The 23,166-nt window shown below is 50.1% G+C and overlaps 2 protein-coding genes across 4 annotated transcripts in view; one reads left to right on the top strand and one right to left on the bottom strand.

Moving 5' to 3' along the window:
- AFAP1L2 (actin filament associated protein 1 like 2) overlaps positions 1 to 11,804 on the top strand; it is a 71,372-nt gene extending 59,568 nt beyond the window's left edge. For all 3 annotated transcript variants that reach the window (XM_040606824.1, XM_040606825.1, XM_040606827.1), the window contains 13 exons: positions 142 to 321; positions 892 to 981; positions 1,748 to 1,832; positions 2,619 to 2,723; positions 3,434 to 3,645; positions 5,355 to 5,500; positions 6,095 to 6,197; positions 6,905 to 7,144; positions 7,234 to 7,411; positions 7,662 to 7,829; positions 8,091 to 8,272; positions 8,854 to 8,982; positions 9,353 to 11,804. In XM_040606824.1, the coding sequence (XP_040462758.1) occupies positions 142 to 321; positions 892 to 981; positions 1,748 to 1,832; positions 2,619 to 2,723; positions 3,434 to 3,645; positions 5,355 to 5,500; positions 6,095 to 6,197; positions 6,905 to 7,144; positions 7,234 to 7,411; positions 7,662 to 7,829; positions 8,091 to 8,272; positions 8,854 to 8,982; positions 9,353 to 9,379 (1,845 nt within the window). In that variant the 3' untranslated portion in view covers positions 9,380 to 11,804. The remainder of the gene's footprint in view (positions 1 to 141; positions 322 to 891; positions 982 to 1,747; positions 1,833 to 2,618; positions 2,724 to 3,433; positions 3,646 to 5,354; positions 5,501 to 6,094; positions 6,198 to 6,904; positions 7,145 to 7,233; positions 7,412 to 7,661; positions 7,830 to 8,090; positions 8,273 to 8,853; positions 8,983 to 9,352) is intronic.
- Positions 11,805 to 13,357: 1,553 nt separating this feature from the next.
- VWA2 (von Willebrand factor A domain containing 2) overlaps positions 13,358 to 23,166 on the bottom strand; it is a 29,279-nt gene continuing 19,470 nt past the window's right edge. Inside the window, exons 10-13 of the mRNA XM_040606828.1 lie at positions 22,749 to 22,794; positions 20,396 to 20,977; positions 17,747 to 17,869; positions 13,358 to 17,021 (exon numbers count right to left, since the gene is read on the bottom strand). Coding sequence (XP_040462762.1) covers positions 16,963 to 17,021; positions 17,747 to 17,869; positions 20,396 to 20,977; positions 22,749 to 22,794 — 810 coding nt within the window. The 3' untranslated portion in view covers positions 13,358 to 16,962. The remainder of the gene's footprint in view (positions 17,022 to 17,746; positions 17,870 to 20,395; positions 20,978 to 22,748; positions 22,795 to 23,166) is intronic.

A 23,166-nucleotide genomic window follows, 5' to 3' on the forward strand; every position in this document is an offset into this window, starting at 1 on the left:
GACTTTCTTGTGTTCAGTGCACTTAATATGTGTGTGTGTGGTTGCACCGAGCCACTTCTAGGGTGGAGTTTACACCAGTGAGCGAGAGGGAAAGCTCGTCCTCAGCCTCTTACTACCTGCCCTTCCATCTTCCTTCCCCAGTGCTACAAGAGCTCCAAAGACCACAGCCCTCAGCTTGATGTGAATTTGCTGGGCTGCACTGTCATTCACAAGGAAAAGCAAGTGAGGAAGAAAGAGCACAAGCTGAAGATCATCCCCATGAACGCTGATGTCATCGTGCTGGGGCTGCAGAGTAAAGACCAGGCAGAGCAGTGGCTCAGGGTCAGTGGCGCCTTTGGGGCTTGCACCTCTGGTGCTCCCATGCTTCTACTCTGGCTTTGCTGGGAAACCATATCTTATCTCAGGCCTGTCCTTGTGTGCTCTGGCTCCCTTCCTCACTGTAAGCCCATACACAAATACACCACTTCATTTTCATGCCCTGGAATGGCTTCTTCCCGCAGCTCCCTTGCTGTGGAGGGACCTCCCAGCCAGCTGCCGTGCCCAGGGATGTCTGGGGTGGGTGCCCAGCACGAGTTGGCTGAGACTGCGGGAAGATGTGGCCCTTTCCCTGAGACAGCAGCAGCAGCAGGAGCCTTTGCGGAGCCCGGAGCAGCAGCGGGGCTGCGAGGCACCGGCACTGCCTTTGCTGGCAGCCTCTCCCCGGCTGACTTGGGTCCATCTGGCGGCTTGTGCTGGCTGCCTGCTGCAACACCAGGAGAGTCCCCAGGGTCGCAGGGAGAATAAACTATACGCCTCCCAGGCTGCTGTGGTTTTCCCTTTCCTGGGTGGGGAAGAAATGTTGATCCCGTTCCTGCAGCTCTCTCACAGGCTATGGCTTCCTCTGCTGCACAGGTAATTCAAGAGACCAGCGGGCTGCTGTGTGAAGGAGGCAGTGAAGGCAACCAGTACATCCCAGAGTCGCAGCGGCTCAGTTACCCAAAGGTACGCCTTGTCTCTACAGAGAGAACTAGCGCTTGGGCTTTTCCACCCCGTTCCTTTAATAAATAAGAGTTGTAGGTACAGTAATTTTATCGGAGAAAAGACCAATATGAGAGTAACCAGATCCCTGTTCCGCTTAAAAGGAGCGTTACTGGAACAGTCTTCCTTTTCCTTGCCATGTCTTTCTCCCAAAACTGACTCAGCACTGGGCTCTCCTCCATGCAGGACTGCAGCCACTCTCATCCAAAGGGACAGCTGTGCTCACCAAGAGCTTTGGAAGGGACACGCACCCTTGGATGCCAGAGTTTGGGCCAGTCTCTCTAGTCCAGGTTTAGGTGGCGCTTTCCTGGGAGGCAGCTTGTTCCAAAACAGTGAAAGGAGAGATAAACCTTCATAAGTCACTGGTCAATACCCAGCCAATACCAATACCCCAGTCAATACCCTAGCCAATTCCTGTGCCCATGTCCTGCGATGGGGACTGGCAAATGCTCCCACCAACCAAGCTGCAGGGCAGGAGGCCAGGGGGTGGCACTGGTGGTGCCACCGTGCCACCTCAGAGGCAAGCCCAGCCGGGGCAGTTCATGTGCTGGATCTGCTTGTGCCAGGCTCAGAAATAATGTGAGGGCACGGTGTGAGCGGGCAGGTGAGGGAGGTCTTAAGAGGAGGGTGGGATCTTGTAATCTGGGGAGAGGGAAGGCACTTGCAGTGGATGCTGGCTGGAGGAATGTCACGTGCATCTGTGGAGCTTGTGTCTGGTGCTTGTTGACAGGTGGAGGTATCTGAGAGGTACTCTGCAGCCTCCGAGAGTGGGAGCAGCACAGATGGCCACCCAGAGACAGCAGAGACAAAAGATGGTAAACCCTCACCCTGGGAACGAGAGGGAAATGGAGCCATCGACCCTGCATGTGGCAGGGGTGGTCTGTAGCTTCTCCTGCTCCCACCATCTCAAACTGACCTGCTGCAGGGTGAAAGCTGCGTGTGAATTCCCTGCCTGTGAATTTGATTTCAGTGCCTTTTTCCATAATGAATTGACAGGTGGATGTTGGGATTTCTCAGCAGTTACAGCGTTGGGGTAGGGCTTGAGAAACCTGGGTGTGATACCTGCTGTGCCAGAGAGATCCTGTGCATGACTCTGGGCAAGTCACTTCGGGATTGTTTGAGATGGCATAAATGCAGCCTAAGTGACTTTCCTCAGATCTCTCTGCAGAGAGACTTGGAGTGCCTGTGTGAGATGCTGAGCTGTCTCCAATGGGACAGTTACACCTTCACACTAGGGCATCCAACGCTGGGCTTTAAGCTGAATTCCCCATCGATAAGATTGGGTAGGGAAATATGTAAAAAGCAGAGATACTTTATTAAAAGGATGGCGGGACCCATCTTAATATCACAGAGGGGGAAAGAGAAATCTATGATGAGGACTCACTGGAGTCACCCAACAGAGCTCAGCTGCTGAGTCCCTCTACACTAGGGCTTCATCACTTTGTTGTGATAGTGGGAAGGAATATCTGGACTGAAAATATCCAACTTCATTTCTTACCTGGATTATCTGCTGAATAGACAGCAATATTTGTGCAATCACTGATGTGCTCAGTAGGAAAATGCTGGGTAAGCCACACGTATACCTTTTTCTTTTCTGGTAGTTAAGAAGAAGGGAACAACTGGCCTGAAACTGAGCAACCTGATGAACCTTGGGAGGAAAAAATCCAGCTCCCTGGATAGCCCAGAGAGATCCCTGGAGACTTCAAGTAAGTGGCAGCACGAGCCCCTCTACAGGGACTTGTCTCAGGGCTGGATTTCAGTGTGCAGGGCAGGATGAGCACCAGGCATCCTCCTGCTCAAACACACGTGTGCCACGCTGTCCCGCTGGAGCGTGTGCCACGCTGTCCCGCTGGAGCGTGTGCCACGCTGTCCCGCTGGAGCGTGTGCCACGCTGTCCCGCTGGGGCAGGCAAAGAGGCCACAGTCTGCTTGGTCCGTGCCAGTAAGTCCACGCAGACTGCGGTGCCTCTTACACATTAAGGTGACTGTGTGGCTTACAAGGGCAGGCAATATGGCTCGCAGGGTGACCCAAGAGGAAGGGCAGGCAACACCAGACATGCATGCGAAGGGCCTCTGTGCTGCTCTTCCTAGGTGTGGGAGTCAGCAGGGAGAGTTGTATGGGTCAGCTGGTATTCACCATCCAGGACCAACTTCATCCAAACATCTGCAGCCAACTTGCTGCTCCAAACCCAACCTGAATTTCAAGGGTCTCACTTTGAACAGATTTTTACCCTTTTCTCCCTGTTTTGTATGGATAAGACAGCTTGTCTTTGTGCTTTTGCTCTTTGTTGTTGCCTGTGGCTTTGTGTTCTGTGGTAACCTCGGAAGTTACCCATCAGAAATCCCCATTCATGAGTTTGGATTCCCTGTCGCCATGGGATGAAAAATGTGCCTAAGTAGACTGTGCTTGCTTGCAGGTTACCTGAATGTGCTAGTGAACAGCCAGTGGAAGTCCCGCTGGTGTCAGATAAAAGATGGTCACCTCCATTTCTACCAGGACAAGAACCGAAGCAAACTGGCTCAACAGCCCCTGAGTTTGGCAGGTTGCGAAATTATCCCAGAGCCAAGCCCTGATCATCTCTACTCCTTCCGCATCCTGCACAACGGGGAAGAACGGGTCATCCTGGAGGTAAGGTGTATAACTCCAAGAAAGTTCTGCTTTAAGTCATCAGCTTGGGTGTCTCAGTGGGCCTAAAGACTGGTGAGGTCCTCCAGAGGAACACACAGTCCAGCAAAACAGAACCTGAAGCATGGGACTTTGGCTCATCTGTGAGTGGTCACCTAGAAGGTGTCCTACCTAGCTGGTAATCCAGACTGTATCTGATGCTGGTGCACCCAGAGGACCATTCAGCCTTCATCTTAGGCACTCACCTTAGGATGGGATGAAGGGTCCTCTGGAGGTGTCCATCCCTCTCCACTGACTATAGGATAACCTTGGATGATAAAATTATATGGGACGCATTTCAGGTGGTTAATGTTAGGTGAGATGAATGCCATTTCAATGATTTAAGTCTGTGGTTAGGAGGAACAGAAAACAGAGAGTCCCAAAGCCATGGGTCATGCATCCCAAAGTAAACTGATCACAGATCTTCACTTGAAAGTGCAAGTGAATTGATGTCCATCTGTTACTTTCCTTCACTTGCATCCAGGACTGTTTATCTCTAATCTTAGCTTTCCCTGACGACAGTGCAATTATAGCAGGAGGTGGACAATGTGAGCAATTTCCTGTATTTTTCTAGTGGGTGGAATATTTATAGCTAAACAACTGACTTCAAGGGCCTGCCGTGAGGCTTGAAGGTGTTTTTGTTTAGCTTCTGATTCAGGGTATATCTGTGTCTAAGAAATTTTGCCCAATTACAAATGTGAAGAAGAGGTGCTGGGAAAATCTACATTTTGTGAATGGAAGAATGTGTATTTTGTTGGGATGTCAGACTCCATGTACAGACTGGCTAGCTGGCGAGCTTCCCAGGGACTAAAGTCTCTGCAAACTAAAACAGATTGAAAGCTTAAAATATACTTTCCAGTTTGGGATTCATTTGCCCTGAATTTTACCTTGAGAATACTGCTCTTAACTCCTCAAATCAAAGCCAAAGATGGCTACATCAGCCCGCTTCTTCTTGCTTCAGGTAGAAATCCCCTGCTACTGGGAAGTGCACGTGGCTCTGTGCTAGAGCTGACTTCAAGGCACTGTATTTAATTCTTCATTTTGCAAACTGTCAGGCTGTTCACTGCAGCTGGGAATTCGGTACTGCCCATATGAAAGCAAGGGGCTCTCTTTGATGTTCTCTGATCCTGATCCCACTTTAAACTCTTCCCTTCCCCTCTCCCCTGTGCAAACAGCCCTGGAAGGGGTTGGGGCTCTGGCTTAAGGAACTCGCAGGCTCCCTGGAGCGCTGGGGTCTCCTTGCACTTGCAGGGCTGTGTTTGACAAGCCCACTGCTGCGCTCTGCTGGTGCAAAATAAAACCCATGCACTTGCCTTGCCAAAGCTGGCTCCCCACCAGCATCTCCAGAGAATTCTCTTACTCTTGTAGGCAGCCAAGTTGATCACCATTGCAAGGAAAATGCAGACTGACTAGAAATTTTAGGAAGGAGTTAAGCGAAGAGCTGCATTCAGGTATCTTCCAAATCTGTGAATCAGTCCATACACAGAGCGGTTAATTTTTCTTTTAATGCAGTCTCAGGTTTAATATAAGTAACACTCAACAGTTCATCTTTCCCCTTGCCAGCCGAGAGGACTGCCAGCATACTTCCCTACTCAAGGCTAAGTCAGCGTTAGCTTTGGGACCGCAGAGGAGCTGCTGTTGCAACCTGTCCTGTCTGTCTGATCTCCTTGTAGGCAAAGTCCTCGGAGGAAATGGGCCACTGGCTGGGCCTCCTCTTGTCCGAGTCTGGTTCAAAAACAGACCCGGAGGAATTTACCTACGATTACGTGGATGCCGACAGGGTTTCCTGCATCGTGAGCGCTGCCAAGAACTCCTTCTTGTATGTCAGTGGTAACAGGTGGGGCTGCATGGGGCTGGTAGAGGGGAAGCAAACCGGAGCGGGGGTCCCTCCGCTTGCGGGAGGCTGTCTGCCGTGGGAGTAGCTGCTAAATTCACAGCTGCAGTTTAGTTGCTTTCTTTGGAAGCTCAGTGCAGGACAGGAGAGCACTTGTCATTGTCCCACCGCGATGCATCTAACCTGAGCTGCAGCCTGCCACAGGGCATGGGGCACATGCCCAGGTGGCTTTTGCAAAGGCAAGCTGGTGGGGTGGTCTTGGCTGGGCTGGGGCTGTGGTGCCACACGTTCACCATGCCACTGGGGCAGAGCAGTCGTGCTGCTGCAGCGCTGTGCCCAGGGGCTGGGGGAAGACAGCAAAGAGGAACTGCAGCCCCGCTCTGGTAGGTGCTGCTTAACGGGCAAGGGGAGCAGTGATCACACTGCTGCATGCCTCTGCCTTCTCATCTCCTGCGTCTGGCTGCATGCCCCTGGCCAGACCCCAGGACTGCAATGTTTGAATGCTCCAAAATGCAGCACAGCACGGCCACGTGGCGAGACCAGTCCCTCCTGATGGGACGTCCCGCTGCCTGTTCACAGCTTAATGCAGAGGAAGTACTCTGAGCCCAACGCCTACATCGACAACCTGCCCAAGGCCAGGATGCAGCAGGAGGAGCTGTATGACGATGTGGACCTGCCTGTGGTAAGATGTCAGCGCCGCAGGCAGCTACCCTGCTGCAGCAAGCTCTGTGGAGACCATGGGCAAACATCTGGCCCGGGCCAGTCTCCACCAGTGAAGGGGGAAGTTTTCCAACAGTAGCAAAGGGGATTCCCAGCCCATGGGGAAATCCAGGCTTTTGCAACAGGGCAGAAGCGAGCACTGGAGAGGAGTTGCTAAGGAATGGGAGAGACGTTTCCAGCAGGGTACTGTAGGGATCCTCAAGCAGCTGGGATAAAATCCCACAGTTTCCATCAGCAAACAGCATGGTGATTTGGTGATAAATAAACTGGGCTCCAAACAATGCACTATTAAAATTCCTTTTGATGCCTGTGAGAGCAAGTCCTGTGTGTAAGGACAAGAAAGATGGGCCACGCTAGGGATGGGACTGTTATCCCAGGAAAGTCACAGAACCTGGCAGGGGGTGCTAGATGTACAAGTGTGTGAGATCCTTGCATGGGGCTGCTGCTACCATTGGAAAGACCTATTAAAGTAGAGCAGGAGGGGCCTTTCCTTCAGTACACCAAAAAGCCCTGTATGGAATGACTTAAGAGAATCGGGCTGTAGTTTCTCTAAGGTTTAAGGAAAATTCTCCAGATTGCATGAGGTGATGCTGCTCTGCAGTGAGATGTTTCCTGCACTTCTGGCTGCAGTAGGTGGTCCCTTTTCAGAAGAACGTTCTCATTTTGCAGGAAGAAGTACCCAAGAGTGAGAGTAAACCACAGGGAGACCAAGACAGAGTATACCTGGATCTCACCCCAGTGAAGTCCTTCCTACACGCTGCTGAAAAGAAGCCATGCCAGCCTTCACCCCTTGGCTCACCATCTTTAGAAAGGGCCGCCAGCAAGGCTGCAGCAGAGAGCGCAGCCGAGACAGCCCTCGTGGCTAAGGAGGCCGAGCCCTGTAGTAAGGTGATGGAGACCTCGGAGCAGGTACTGTCTTGAACTGTGGTGCGGGGCCAGGCTTCATCACTGAGCCACTGCCCACCACTGCCTCATCCCGCTTTGTTTTCCCCCCACAGAAACACCTGGAGAAGCCAGAGCCCAACGAGGCACTGCCACGGATGCCCGCCATCAAAATCCAGCCCCAGCAGCAGAACATCGCCTTCCCCCAGCCAGCCCCTGAGGCACCGCTGGGCGCAGTGACAGCGGGCAGCCCCCAGCTACTGCCCGCACACCGGCCCAAGATGCCACTGCCAGGTGGGCAGGCTGCACGGGGGGACAGCAGGTGCCTGCTGCAGCAGGGGCTTGGAGGGAGGTGGTGCTCACAGGGAGCCGAGTTCAGCTTCCCACTACTGTACAGTAGCTTTACAGTGCCCAAGGGGCTAAGCTAAGTTTCCCAACTGGTGACTTTCCAGACCTTCATTCATTTTCTTTCCAAGCACCTGAAAAGATTTTCCCTCCTACTTTTTCCCCTGACTGAGCTTGTGTTGGTGGCTCATGTTTCTAGCAGCAGCAGTGGAAACCAAGCTGGGCAAGAACAGGACGGAGGCAGAGGTGAAGCGTTTTACAGAGGAGAAGGAACGGCTGGAGAAGGAAAAGGATGAAATCCGGGCTCAGCTCACACAGCTGCGCAAGGAGAGGCGGGAGCTGAAGGAAATGCTTGGGGGCAGCACAGGTACAGCAGGGCAAGGTGTGATGTGTGGAAGTGAGCCAAGGTGGGATCACAGGGAAGGAGGGGGCACTGAACCTGGCCCAGCTGGGACCAGAAGGGGCAAGGGGGAGAACTGGCACTTTGAGCCAAAGCACATAGCCCAAACTGCACTAGAGCAAGAGCTTGCTCTGCCACAGTCCCTCCTGGGGGAAAACGCACAGGACGTGCCCTGGTCCCTGCTACCCTCATAAGCTCCCCAAGTACCTGGTACCCCTCCCTTCACAGAAAAGAGCCTGGAGCAGAGGCTGAAGGAGATAGAAGAAGAATGCAAAAGGAAGGAGAGTCGGAGGGTTGACCTGGAGCTGAGCCTGGTGGAGGTGAAGGAGAATCTGAAGAAGGCAGAGTCTGGTCCTGTGACATTGGGCACTGCAGTGGACACCACGCATTTGGAGAATGCAGCCCCCCGGGTACGTGGGGGGCACCCCTGGGATGCACAGCAGCTTCCCAGCAGCCAGGCAGTTGCACTTCCTCAGTTTGCTTAATAATGTAATAATTAATACAGTATAATATGATCATATATAACCTTATATAATTGTATAGATTATAGTTATATGTCATCCCTAAGTACTGTATTATTATATATAATATAATGAGGTAACAGCAGCAAGGGGGAGGTGAGAGAGGGGCTGTACTTTCCTGTAGGACCTTGAGTGACGCCCTCCAGGGCCATGCAGGTCAGGACCCAGCACCTTGTGCTCAGCTGAGCAAAGGGATGTTTACGGGGAAGGAGATTCAGGCATCTGAATTCCTTCTTGGGAGCTTGGTTCCCATGAAATGGAGATGGTCACCACCTGAGCCCCTCTGTACCTCTGCTTGAGTCCTCAACACCCAAACACACCACACACACACGTCTTGGTTGTACTTCAAAACAGACATGTCACTGAAAAAAATGCGCCTCTGTGCAAGCGGATGTGACTGACTAGGAGATGGAAAAGGCAGCAATCTCAGTAGTCTGAAGTCATCACCCTTTCTATTATTTTTATTGTAGATTCAAGCAAAAAGTGCTAGTGCAGCAAGCAGCGCGGAGAACTCACCAGTCAATTCAGCAACGGCTTTAAAAAATCGTCCTTTATCAGTCATGGTGACAGGGAAGGGAACGGTCCTACAGAAAGCTAAGGTAACACACCAACCGGTACAGGAGAAAAATCCACCTGGGACAGCCGCTGCTTTTCCCTCGTAGCAGTGGAGCAGACTGCCTTCTGGTGGGATGGGGCGGTGGGGGGGTGTCCCACATCTGGGAAGCACCCCTGACTGAGCACCACTCAGAGCCAGCCAGCCTGGTCTTCCTCTGGTCTTTTCACCTGGGTTTGCCTTGGCTGCAATTTTAAATTATTAAATACAGATAAGCTTAAATGCTTAAAATCCCTGACACACCCTATGGCCAAAACCACTCTGGTACCAGATGATCGGGTTGATCCTGTGCACATTATGGCTACTGTGGCTTGCCAGATTTGCCTTTTGACTAATTTGCCTTTATTCCTTGGCAGGAATGGGAGAAGAAGGGAGCTAGTTAGAACCACGTTTTTCAGAGATGAACTAAAGACTGGAATTGCTCACGCATGGCCAAGGGGATTCAGTTATCTGTAGGTGGAGACTGGGTGTGCAACACAACCACACACCAGGTGCCTCCTCCATGCCGCGCCAACTGCTCAGATGCAGCAATGGAGTCAACAGCTGCCGCTACGAGTTATCCCAAATGATCTCGCTCTTTCCAGACAAGTCCCAATCACGTAGCTAAAACAATAACAACCAGTGGCAATCCTTGCATCAAATTCCTAACCCAGTTGACGTAAACAAGAATGTTACTGTACATAGGGATGTTTTGTGTATTTCTACTCTGAAGGCTTATCAGTGAGTTATTAAGGTTTCTATACTAGTGACAGTAGTGTGTTCAGAAGGGTCCTTTGCTGTTCTTTATAACCCGGTGGTTTTCAACCTGTCATGGCAAACTGCAGCCAACTAAAGTCTCACCTGTCTTGCTGCCAGTCATCACGCAGCTGCATTTCACCCAGCCTTCAGCCAAGGGCGCTACCCACACCTGAGTGATGCTTGAGACATGAAGGAGAGAGAAGCATGCAGCAACCTGTCCAGGGGGGTTTCAATCTGTGTCCTGATGCATCCCAGCATGTGCTTACTCCTGCCAGCCAGCTGCAGACTTGCCAGAGTACGGAGGAAGATCCCTGCTCACCTTCTCATGCTGTAAGCTGTGTTACAGACTGGTGGCACCAAGAGCTCTGGGCAAAGATGATCTTCCAAGCAGATTCAGTTAATTTTCTTGAAGATCTTGTTCTGCTTCACCTGAAGAGTTTGTTCTGGGGGAGAAAAAAAATATATAGTTGAAGGTTTATTAATAATTTACAAAAGGCCCAGGCCTGCTCAGCTGTTGTATGGGGAAGCTGGATCCCTATGTATCATTCAGGGCTTGCCCTTTCTCAGGGGAGGGGAGGTAAAGCTGTCTGGGTGCTCCTGCCCCAGCTGCAAGCACCACTTTGCTGATGCTCTCTGGTCCTCATAGAGCCACAGCTGTACAATCTGCTGAGGGTATCCCCGTGCGAAAGGGGCCCCTCCACATGGGCAGGGCCCAGCAGCCTGACCTGCTCTTCTCCAGGTTCTTGGTCCAGATTGAACCACCCCATCTTGGTGCTGTCACCCTTACTTCCAAATTATTAACCTTAATCTAGCCTTTGGGCCCTTCCAGTGTGGCCCACAAAGCCCACCCTTCTCTGCCCTCGCCAAGCTCTGTAATAGAAGATGTTGGGCATTTGGAACTGTTAAGCTGAGAGACACTGAAATCTGAAGGGGGTAGGGGGAGCGTCAGAAGTCCATACACCCTCTCCTCCCTGTAACCTGCTGTCGTGGCTGGTGGCCTGGGGACACCTCTGCCTGTCTCTTCTGATGGTCCTTTAGCCCTGGAGCCCAGGCTCAGTAACTGGGTTGACTGTGCCAGGGCTGCAGCTGCTTTCCAACCCTGCAAAGCTAAAGCAGCACCAGTACCCTGGCTGGGGTGTTCCTGGGGTCCTTGCAGCTATACCAATAGACAGCACTTCAACCCAGGGTAAAAACAGGCAAAATGTTGTGCCTTCCTAACCCCTGAAAACCTTTCACAGGCCTGAGTCCACCTCTAAACAGATGCTCTTTCTTCACACAAAGGCCCAAAAGCTCTGGGGGTGCAGGGCTCCGACACCTGGAGCCTGTGGTGGCACTGGGGTGAATGACAACATGCTGATGAGGGGCTCTGGGCTTGCTTGCCATTACCACAGAGCTGGGGTGCAACAGAGCACTTACTCCCCCTGCCCCCCCCCCCCCCTTTTTGTTGTTTTGTTTGTTTTTTTTTTTTTTACTTTGACATCTTCACTGTGGTGCAGATGAAGGAATTGCTAATCCCAGGCCTCAGGAGTACATCAATCAGCCCTAGCTGTCAGGTCTGTCCCTGTGCAAGGGCTGCACATAGGAAAAATCCATGCAAATAAACCACTGGAACTTCTGCTTCAGGACCCAGGGGACTTTCCTCTCCAAAGCACAGGGAGGCCACAGACACCATGAAGCTTTTGTTTTGACCCATAGTGAGCTTGGCAGGAGACCGTCTCTACCCCTTAAATGTATGTGTAGTACCATGTCCTCACTGTACACCCTGCTGTCGTCCTCTAGAAGTTGTCCAGACATTTCACAGTGGTACTGAGACAGCGATGGATGAACGAGAGCAGCTCTGCTTTCCCCACCACAGCCCAGCCAACTTCAGTGGTCCTGCTGGGATATCTCCATCAGGGGGTGGTAAACATAGGCAAGGCAAGTCCTGAGCAACACGTGTTCCCCAGACAAGAAGTGTTAAACAATGTCTCTGCATCCCCATTGTTTTCCTAACTCAAGGCATTTCCTTTGTTGTAACTGTGACCTATAAAGTGGCGCTTTAGAGGGTTTTATAATAAAATGTTGAGTATATTATGTTACTAGTGTTTTTTCTTTGTAATGTGGCTTGTCCCTGCTCTACTTGCCAGTGCATTTCAAGCACATCACACCCCCAGTCTCTCGACTCTGTTACTAAAGTTCCTTAGCTATGCCGTCTGTAACTGCAATGGACTGTATCTTAAATAATTTAGCCCTCTATAGTTAATGCACTGTCAACCAAAAAAAATTCTGGACAGCTAACCCACTGAAAAATAGCAATAACCCTGACAATCTGCATGAATACCTGGAACAGACTCCGGCCTGTATCTCCATAGCGCAGTCCTCTTGCACAAAACCAGCAGAGAGAAATACATCCAGTACCTTCCTCTGGCCACTAGATAGCAACTGTCTGCAAGGCTTGGTGCCTGCTGCGGTCATGGTTGGGAAAACCAGGATGGGGTTTCGCTAGAAAGGAAGGAAAACAGTTAAGTGAAGAAAGTGGTTGAGGCCAGTCATTACAGAACAGGCACCCGTGAAGTATCTTTTGGTGGCTGTACCACTACTAGCTCCGGCAGCAAGCCTGGGAAGGCAGCGAAGCTACAGCACAAAGTCCTGGAGAAGGTCCCGCTCCCCTGCCTTTCCTAGCCCACCCATTGACACAAACCTGCCAACAAGCCCATTAGTGTCCTGACAGCCTCTGAACCCAGGAATCTGGCCAGAACAACTCGGTTTGGGATTGCTGATTGCGTGAGCTGAAGGGGAAGTAGCAATTGCTTTTGCCCTTCCCCAGCAGCACTGGCCATCACCTATGGCTGCTTTCCAACCCCTCAGCACCAGCACCAGCTGCCCCCAAGCACATTTCTGCCTTTTGATCCCCACGGACCATCCTGGCAGCAAACACAGCTGCCAAGGGTCATGGCTGCACCCAGACTGAAGGGTTCGCTCCCCCAAGCACCACAAAGCCCTTGTGCCTGGCCCAAATGCAGTCTCTTCCTACAAAATACCATGTTTAAGGATCAGGCCCAGAGACACAGCTGTGTTGGGAGGCAGAGCTCCTACTGCTACCGAATGCCTAACACGTAATTTCATGCTTATTATTAACACTTTGTTAGTTATTCCCAGCGTGACTCTCACCTGTGCACAATGCAGTCAGGGCACTACAGGGCCTGCAGCGTGTCGCAAGCAGAAGCCCGTATTCATCTGGAACTAAATTTGCCGCTACAAACCCTTTTTCTAAGCAAGTTTATCACCTAAGTACCTTCAGTTCCTGCTTTGGATACACAGAGCAACCCTACAACAGCTACTGGGGGTCACGCCTAGCTGATCAGGAGAGCTTGTGATTTGCAACTAAGACACACATAAAGCACCAGATTTTAAAGGAAAAAAGAAGCAGCCAGGTGCTTTCAGGACAGCTTCAGCAGACCTCACGCAGCCCGGCCCTGGCTGTTGGTGCCCGGGGAGGGTGGCACAGAGGGGTCCGAAGCCCAGCTTCCCTGCTGCAGCCTTTGCAGTACAGGCACCAACACATTTAGTCATCACAAATAGGTGTGATTTTGCTTGCTGAGGGAAGGTAAGGCTAAAGGGGGTGAAATTCATGGTACTTGCTTAAATCCCAGTTTCTTAAAGGAGAAACAGGCTCTCCCCTGAAGTCAGCACATGCCCCACAACCAGCCAAGGCTCGCCCAGCAATCCTACAGGGCGAGAGTAATTCACAGCTCCGTGAGTAACAGCAGCCCAGACATCTAAGGTGACCTGGCACAGACATCATCCTCTGCACTCCCCTGATGCCAGACAGGATTAGCGCTGGCTTTGCAGGGACCCCACCTCCTCGGTGGCTGTGCCGGGTGCAAACATCAACCCAGCCTTAAGGGAATGAGCTCCCATCAGGTAAGTTCTTTTTAAGTATTTCTGGCCAAATCAAAGCAAGTCTGTGAGAGTGAATTTAATAAGGGATCACGTCAGAGACCCAAGCCACTTGCTTTCTTACTCTTTTTTAATTAAAATTTGCAGGAGAAAGGGCCTAGACATTATTCAAACTGATTTTTCAAAAAGAAAAACAAAACTGCTCCAACAACTACTCAGCAGCACCCTGCTTGCCTGTGACCATCCAGTATATCCTGACCTTTGTTATCAGTTTGGCTTTTCCCACCTCCTCCCAAAGCCCCACCACATTCTTACCTTGCAAAGTGCTTTGGCCTGTACAAAAGGAGAGCTGCTGGGTGCTGCCACTGCCACCGCACATCTGCAAAACCATCCGAGGCTTCAGCGATCAGCCGCATTTGGGAGGAAGGTCACAGTCACAGCACACGTATAGCCCCGACACATAGGCACCAAGACCTCAGCCAGATGTACCCAGAGCTTAAGGACTGGGTTTAGGAACCAGCTTTCCTGAAGCTGCTCCATGAGTTTCCAATCTTTCATGCCATCTCTATGTGACAAACTGATGCACAGAGCTAGATGTATCCCATCCAGCATGAAAATGTTGTCCCCTGCGTGAGATTTTGCAGTCTGTGATTCCTGAATCGCACACAGAGGTTTGTCTGTCTGTGCTTAAAACGAGCAGGATGGTACAAATGCGGGGTTTCCCCCAGCTCAGGACCCAGGCAAGCATCTTTTGTCCCAGTAAAGCCCATGCACTCGAAAGAGGTACATACTAGCTCTGTACTAAAACAAAGAGAACTTACAAAGATTACAGCGAACCGCACTTGCCACAAAGCAAAGTGCTCAGCAGCGCTGTACAAACTATCCTGCAACAGGGACACAAGGCCCTTTAGGCACTTGTATTAGGGCAGGAAAGCATGTCCCAGCTCCAGAGCTGCCTGCCAGACAAGGGGAATATGCTTCCATTTGAGAGGGAAGACTGATCCTGCAGAGGACAGATGCCTGTGAAGAGGGAACTAATGATGCTGTCGGAGAAACTATAGCACAGAAACTGCCGGGGAGCTGCAAACCCAACAGGGCAGCGAGGGCGAGACACGGCAGCCTCTGACCCGTCACACCACAGAGGATGAGTGGGGAGGCCAGGGAGAGTTTCGGAGCAGTCTGGCTGGAACCCAGCTGGCTCTACAGACAGTCCTGCGCCATAAAACACCAACCACATCTTTGTTGTCAGCTGTGAGCCTCATCTAGCCTGTTCTCCCTACACGAAGAGACGAGCGACGGTTTTACAGCTCAGGCAACACTTAACTACAGCGGTGCCCAAGTAGGTAACATTAATAGGTTAGTTACTCTTTCTCTCCCAAACATCAGCCCTTCCTTCTATTTTGCTGTGCTGTAGGACACAGACAATCTACTAAGATAACAATGAAAAGAAGAAATTCTTTCTCCCAGCCTGGTTTCTCCCACAAGGTACAACAGTACTGCTCCAGTCTCACTGCCAGCTTTCACCCCCAAGAGTGCTTTTAGACCATTCTTCTTTCGACAACAAACCTGCACAGTTACTTGTGCTTCTCTTTGTACTTTTAACATTACTATTCAAACATAGGGCCAAGACACCTGGGTGAAGGGATTTTTCTTCTGGGAACAACAGACGCTATTTTCATGACTGCTGGCAGTCACAGTTAACATCTCTGCCCCAGCCCTGCCCAGAGCTGCTCCTGCTCTCCCAAGGCGACGGATGCCATGGGAAAGGCAGCACAGAACAACCCAACACTGTGAACCACACGCCCTGGGGGAGCAACTGCATAAATTTCACAGCTTCCTGGGCAAACTGATCCAGGGATCCCGTGAGGCTGATGCTCAGAAGGGTGCAGGCATGTGGCCAAACTGTCTTTGGAGACACGTGAACCATCACAGCCCACCAGAGGCCCAGCTTGTGCTAGAGAGACCACTGCTGTGCTGGGGACAAGATCAGCTTAAAACAAGGGGAGGCAGAAATGCTCACCGTCTGTGCTCAGGCCAGGACAAGCACCCTGTTCTCCCCAGGCAGCTCCACAAGGAGAGCAAAGTGACATGACAAAGCTCTGAGCCGTGGAAACAGTACCAAAAAGACAAGGTCAGACCTGACCTGGAATGGGCTAAAAAGAAGGAATAAAAGAAAAATATGCACCAGCAAAGGAGAGAGCAAAGAGGTGGCCAGCAGGAGGAGAAAGGAAAAGGTGACCAAGATCTGGGAGGAGAGGTCCAAGCTTCTTCCTCCTCTAACCTGCACGTTGCCTACCACGCTCTGCTCCCAGCACCCATGCAAAGCTGCTCAGGAAGTTGTCTTGGTCCTGTCCCCTCCAGGTCAGACTGTGGCTGGCTGACAAGAGTGAGGCTGGGAGGGGAAGAATGGAGTTCAACTTCAAAGCACACAGACCAAAGTCCAAAGACCAGCAGGATGATACAAACCATAGCTTCATCCAGAGTCTACAACAGGTCAGACCTTTGTTTGCAAACAAAGTTGGGGGACCGTCCTTACTTGGGGTGTTTGCAGCACAGGTAACTGGATTTGACCTGGATCAAATCTAGGAGAAAACCAGTCAACGCACTCACTGAAAAACAGCAACGCACACTGTCACAGCACTGCTTTGGAGTTGAATAAACCATTAAATGCTCTTGCAAAACCAATCCTTTTCAAACCCCTCCTTATCAGAATTACATGGCTACAAAACGCCTATGAAGCTAAACTATATTCATATTCAATCACTCCAAATAAATTCAGAGAAGAAAGCAGCATGGACAACTTACAAAACAGAATAGACGCTCCTAATCAATTCTGCTTCCTCTTCCTAATCTTCCTGCATGTAACATGCCGCTCACTCCAGCACTGGACTGCCAGTGTGTAATCTACATTACACCCCTTCAGCAGGAGCTCCAGAACTGCTCAGACTTGTACACATTTTTAGACCACCCCAAAGATCTCGCAAGAAAGAAGTCTGTTCAAAAAAACTATCCCATGACACTAGAATCTGGAAGAGGAAATGCAAAATGCAAAAAATAATAAATACTTAAACACAAATATTTACTTCGATTAAAAAAGAAAGGGCACACTGGGAAGCCCAGTTTGTGCAGTGCAGGAACTGGGAACGGCATCAGCACAGCCCCTGTGCTGGAGCAACTCAGTCATTGCCAAGGACAGTGATGGCTTGCTGGATCGTGCCTGCATGTGGCAGTAAGTGTTCCTGGACGGAGAACTGGAGCACTCTGCACATCTGTGTCAGTGTCTCTGATCCACATGCCTTTTGGTGTGCCGAGGGACCCTGGAGAAATGCCGCAAACCCCTTGGACTCCATCACACATGGGAGTGCAGAGGAAGACTTGGGGATCTTGGAGAATTACCCCGGAGAACTCCTGTTGCAGAAGGGAAGCACAGATGTGGGACAGGGGCTTTAGAACCAAGGGATAAGCTCATGCTCAGCCCATTACAACCCACCAAGCACCTCTTGGCCTTAGCTGACAGACATAACTCCTGGGGTCAGGTAAAGAGCAGAATATTGGTCAAGGGGGAAACCCACTTAATTGGCAGCTTCTCACTATGGGCACAGACCACCTGTAGGGAGCTGGGAGCTCACCACCTCCTTTTGCTATTGTGCTGAGGAGGAGTAAGGCAAAGGGGAGGCTTTTGCACCATGGAAGACATGGAAAGCAATAGGGAGGAGGTCATGCTCCAACAGAAACACTCCCTCCAATTAAAAGGGAGCCAGAGTTTTCCACCCCAGGAGTCAAGGAGGGATTGTTTCTTCTAGCAGGGCAGAGGGGGAAAAAAGGAACAGAACAGAACGGAAGAATACCTAAATTATTAGACCTTCTTGGGCTCCTCTCAGTCAGCTTGCTTAGTGAATGCATAAAACAGGGCACAGCTGCTTGACAGAAGCCCTTGTTCCCTTCAGCAGCCCAAACCTCTCCACTCCCCATGTGACAGAGGCCACATCAGCACCAAGACCTGGTCACCAAACAGTTACCCAAGAGTTACAGCCACACCTCTGCTCAAGGAAGAGATGAAGATGTGGGACCCGTTCAGAGGGGCTAGGCAGAACAGATGACACCTGCCGTGGCCACCATCTGCTGATCCTTACTGCTCTCACAGTGAGGTCCTTCCCAGCCGTGGCATTCACACCGGTAGCTCCCAGGCCCAAGGATGCATACACCCTGGTTCATGCACGGGTTGGGTTTGCACAGGTTCATGGGGCTTTTTGCTTCTGCAACAAACACAAGCAGGACAGCAGGCTCAGGCACCCCTACAGAGCATTAATAGCTAGGACCCATGTCCATCAGGAATGCTACACAAATAACAGCAACTATATACCCCAGGCATCAAAAAACATCATCTAGGGCTAATGGGATTGGAAAACCACATTAACATGGCAGAGGGTGCAAGCTCACAAACCCGTCTTGCTGTAGAGGACAAACTCCTCTGCATTTAACCTAAAGAAGAGGATGAAGAATGGCTTTGCTACATGTTCTAATCTGGAGGAGAATATTCTTAATAAAGCTTAAAAGAGTGACATCATGTTAGGCTGCATATCAAAGAAAAGCAAAATTTAGCATCTTCAGAGCTGCGTACTGAACACATAAGCACCTCTGAGCCCCTTACAGCCAGACACTGCCAGTGCAGAGCAAGACACATGCCTGCTCCAAGCAGTTTACAACCCCAAACACCCCTGGAGTTCAAACCCCACTTTGCCCTGGAGAGGATCTGAGTTTCCACCAAAGAGGAGCAAGGATAAGAAGTCAGGTGGAAAGCAGGGATGGCATGAATAGAAAACAACACAGGAAAAATTTCTGGGTTTCTTTTCTAGGAGGTTTGAGAGAAAAGCCTGCAAACCATGGCCCAAGTCATTATTAACCTTGTTCTCATGAAGTATGTTACAGCTTTCCCAACCTTCTTAACAGGGCTCAGCTGTCAGCAGGGCTGGCAAGTGTTTCATGCTGCCTTGCTGCACATACATTAGGTTAAGTAGCAGCATCCCAGAGAAATTTGCTTCCAGTCTGCTGGCAACATCACCACAGCGTTGGTAAGGATGTGAAATTCCTTTGCTGAACAGCTACATGGTGAAAGGATGGAACTGCTAGCCTTGCCCTTTGCGGTACAAAAAATCATAGGGAGTAGGAAAAGGGGGAGAAGGAAAGAATATTAATTCTATCCCTATACATCAGGGTGGTTAGTACAGCTTAGCACATGCTGTGTTCATTCTCCCTGTACAGATAATGGTATGTGCACATCAATTCTCAACCTACGCCTAAGACTGGCAAAATTAACATTGAAATTCAGGTTTTTTGAAGTCAAATCCTAGATCTGAGACATCTCAGTCTTTAGTTCCTGTTGATTTTATATGGAGGCAAGTTGGGTTCAACAACATTTTTGTCATCACGGGACACCTCAGATGGGGTCCTGCCTGACAGCGTATCCTCAGGGATGCACACTTTTGCTTTCTTTGTAGGTTGGCAGAGCTGCTGGCAATGAAAGCCAGATCTCTTGGACACACCATTCCTCTTCCAGGTGCTGGTGGCTACCCAGAGAGCTCTTCCATGGTGCTCTACTTCACACCTTGCATACACCACTTCCCCCCATGGCTGCTCCACAGAGTAACCTTGCAGTCCCCGTTTGGCAGAATCATGCTGTTCTGCCCAGACACCATTCTCTGAACTCAAGCCTACCATTAACACAGCATCATCTTAAATAAGCTTCTTGCACTTCAGGGATTATACCCTTTGACGATCCCAAGAGCCTGTATTTCCATTAATCAGATTCATATATATTTAATGCTTGGGATCTTTTCTCTTAGATCTGGATCATTGTTTTTTTTCCTGGTCTCTTTTCAGCTGAGCCTCAGAATAAATACAATATTCCAGGCGTCCAGAGGCAGGGTCTGTTTCTCAAATACTTTTATCACGAGTCATAATTTTTTTAAAGTTCTCTCACAGACAATGGTTCTGTTATGAGTTTTGTACTTGGGAGCAGAAGACTGAATGAAGGGCTTATCTTTACATCGCCCTTGCTCCCAGCCTATCTAGTGCAAACAGCGATTACCTGCACATGAAATGAAAGCAGCAATTCAGTCTCAGGAAATGATATGTTATTACCCTGACTCATTGAACCTTGCCATCTCTTCCCCTTCATCCTTGGCACTGTAGTTAATTTCATGGTACAGTAGCTTGTTTTTATAACAACACAGCTGAAAATACCGCTGGAAAAGGAGCACACTGAAAAGCTCCAGGTAGAAACTGTCACCTCAAAGAGAGAGTGCTGTAGTTCTTCCTAACCCTGACGGAGCCACGGGCTTGCCCAGAGATTAAAAGGACCTTTGATTGTGCTGAAGCTCAACATGCTTCTTCATTTGATCTTACAAACAGGTTAAAACATTAACAAAAGCGAATAGCTAGATGTTAAACTTGGACTATTTTGAACGAGAAACAAAGCATGGCATTTTAACTAGAAGCACTTTCGCCACCACTAACGCCTGCAACCCAGGACTGCAATCCTTTCTGAAAAGCTGTCCATCAGACACTGTCACTCACACTCAGCATGCAACTGTTTCAAACTTGGCATCAGAATCAATTTTTTCCCAGCTGGGGACTGGCCCTCAGGACTTGAAGTCTTGAAGAAAGTGCACATTTTTTTTGCACAGACATGAGCTTTTATGTGGATATTTGAAAATTCTTCCCTCTCAATTTGGAGATAAGGATTTGGTCCTGCAAATAAAACTAATCACAGGTTGTCTTACCTTCAGGATTGTCCACACTGCAGATTCTCCTCTGCAGCTCTGGGATCCTGCTGAACAGGTCCTGGGGGTCTGAGTCAAGAATTGCCTGCTTTGGATTGCCAGTCACCTTGGTCAGCTCTGCTCTCATGAGGCTGCTGCCCACACCAATCAAGAAGAGATCTTGGTCCCTCACGTTCTTAGCAGCTTCTGCCACTGGATCCTGGGACTTGGAGTCAGTAAGCAAGACAACCACATGCGGCAGATCATCCTGTATGTCTGCAGAGACTGGGGTGCTCCTAAACCCGTGCTGTGCAATATACTGCAGGGCTTTGCCTGTCAGGGTTCCTCCCCCACTGAAATTCAAAGCATCAATGCTCTTTATGAGACCGAACGCATCCTTGTGTTGGCCCACTTCAATGGGTATCCTGACATCGTTATCGTACTGGGCCACCCCCACATTCATTGGTGAGTCCTGGCCCATCACTGCTTGGAGGAACCTCTTGAGGAACGCCTTGTAGCGCAGGAACCCTTCCAGCGTGACCCCTGCCGAGCTGTCCATCAGGAAAAGGAGAGCCACACCACACTGGAGGCTCAGCTTTGGTGCTGAAAAGGGAGACAGCAATTCATCATTCACAGGGCAACAAGACAAGTGTGCCAGGCACCTCAGCTGGGGCCTGCTGGAAGCCCTGTGGTGTGGAGTAGGGACATTGTGCCCAGTAACCTAAATGGTTTGCCAGACATGTCATGAGCTGGAGGACAATCGTGCCAGGTTTATTTTGGCTGGATGCCACATAAGCCTTCAGAGACAGGAGGTATCTAGGGGACTCTGGGGGGATCCCTGAACTTTTGGATGGCAAACTTCAAATTAGAAATTACAACTCCACTCTCTTAGTACTCTGGGGAAAACACTTACGAGTTTCAGCGTATCGTGTATTGGAGAAAGGAGAGAGTCCAAGCACCAGACCCTCACCTGTAACACCCTGAGACACTTTAAAGTGCGAGTCTTGATTCAGGGGGAAGAAAGTACAAGGCATTTTTTTAAGATCAGGACCTTCCTGGGTTTCTTACATCGCACCCCCAAAATCAGGAGTCCCTCTTGTGCCCATGTGTACTGGGAGGGGACCAACAGGCACACCTATGTGCCTCCCCCAGTTTCGCTATTCTCCTGCTCACCTGGCACCTGCATTTAGAAACCACACCACACAAGGTATGACACTGTCTGTAATCAGTGCTGCCCGCACCCATGAGGTTTCTAAGCAGCAAGACCCAGCCACTGGGCCTGACAGAGCCATAACCAGCATGAGCAAGCTCAGCCTGTCTCCTGGAGAAAAGCCCGGTGGCTGCAGTCCGACCCCATCGTCCCCGTGGCTGTGCAAGGGGCGCTGCAAAGGCAGGACACAGCCCAGAAGGAAGAGCACAGGTTCCCACCTACCGCAGTGGATGCCTCCTCTGTAGCCCACCGGGCAGAGGCAGTGGTATCTGTCCAGCCCCTCTGGGACACACGTGTCCCCGTTCTGGCATGGCTGGGAGTCACAAGGGTCTAAAGGGGACCAGGGAAGGGAAAGACAGGGAGTCAGCAGGCAGCCTGCCCCTTCCCATCCCGTGCAGTGTGAGCATCGCCATTGGGAAAGGGGTCACACCTCCGCCCCTCTTGCTGCAGAGTCTGAACTAAGGCCGGGCCACGTGCGCCCTCACCTCCACGGCAGTTTCACTGGATGGCTCTCCAACAGGCAGCGGTGAAGGCAGCAAACCAGACCGACCTCCTTCCTCTGCTTTGCAGTAACACCAGCGCAGTTGCATTCGGGTACATACAGGTTGCTAAAGGCCACGCAGCCCTGCCAGATTCACCCTGACACCAAAGGGATCAGAGTCCAGCCCGCTGCTTGGACAACATTGTACTCACAAAGCCACTGTCACCTGAACCAGCAAAAAGGTGGGCTTAAGGGCAGATCAGAAGGACCATAGCTGTTTCCAGAGTCACAAAACCAGGCTGGCAATCAGCAAGCGTCAGGCTCCCTGCTAAACTGATGATGTTCATGGTACCAAGTGAATGGGAGTGGAGGCATCTTACTGCCCACTGGCACTGGGAAGCAGTGCAAGCCTCTGCCCCTGGGTCAAGAGCAGATGAGGATTAACTGGCTCCTCAAGTGGAAGGAGAAATGATGGGGAGATATTTTAATCCAAAAGAACTCCGATCACAGATATCCGTGAGACAAAAAAAAATAGACATATCATCAACTTCTTGCTAAGGATCACAATCTCTCACACAGAACAAAATTTCTAGAAGTTACCCCCCATCTTTTTATTCTTCAGTTATTAGCTTTCCTGCTTTGTAAATATAATTTTTAAAAGGCTAAGTCCTATCTGGACATACCGTTCGGAAGCATCTGGATGGGTGTTTTATTAAGACTCTCTTCCACCTGAAACAGGAAGAATAAAACCTATTATGAATCTGAAGATTAACAAGGTATCTTCGAGGCTGATTTTACTGTGTTTTCAATGGAACAAATTTCCTTTGAAAATGCAATTTTTCAAAACAAGTTTCAAAAGAAAATGCCCATTCTGAATGGGATGGCAGAAGAAAAAACATAATTTCATCGAATCTACTCTTTTGTTTTTGAATTCTACTTTAATATTTTACATTTAAAGATTATAGATGTATTTTTAAGGCTCCAAATTATTAATTTTTTTAGTTGCTACAGAAGAGATGTTAAAATTTTTGCTCTAAATTGGAATAAAAAGGAAATTTTACAGAAGAGAGAATTTCTTATTCAATATTAACTCTGCATCTA

This window comes from Falco naumanni, chromosome 9 (genome assembly GCF_017639655.2).
Source record: "Falco naumanni isolate bFalNau1 chromosome 9, bFalNau1.pat, whole genome shotgun sequence".
Taxonomy (NCBI): Eukaryota; Metazoa; Chordata; class Aves; order Falconiformes; family Falconidae; genus Falco; species Falco naumanni.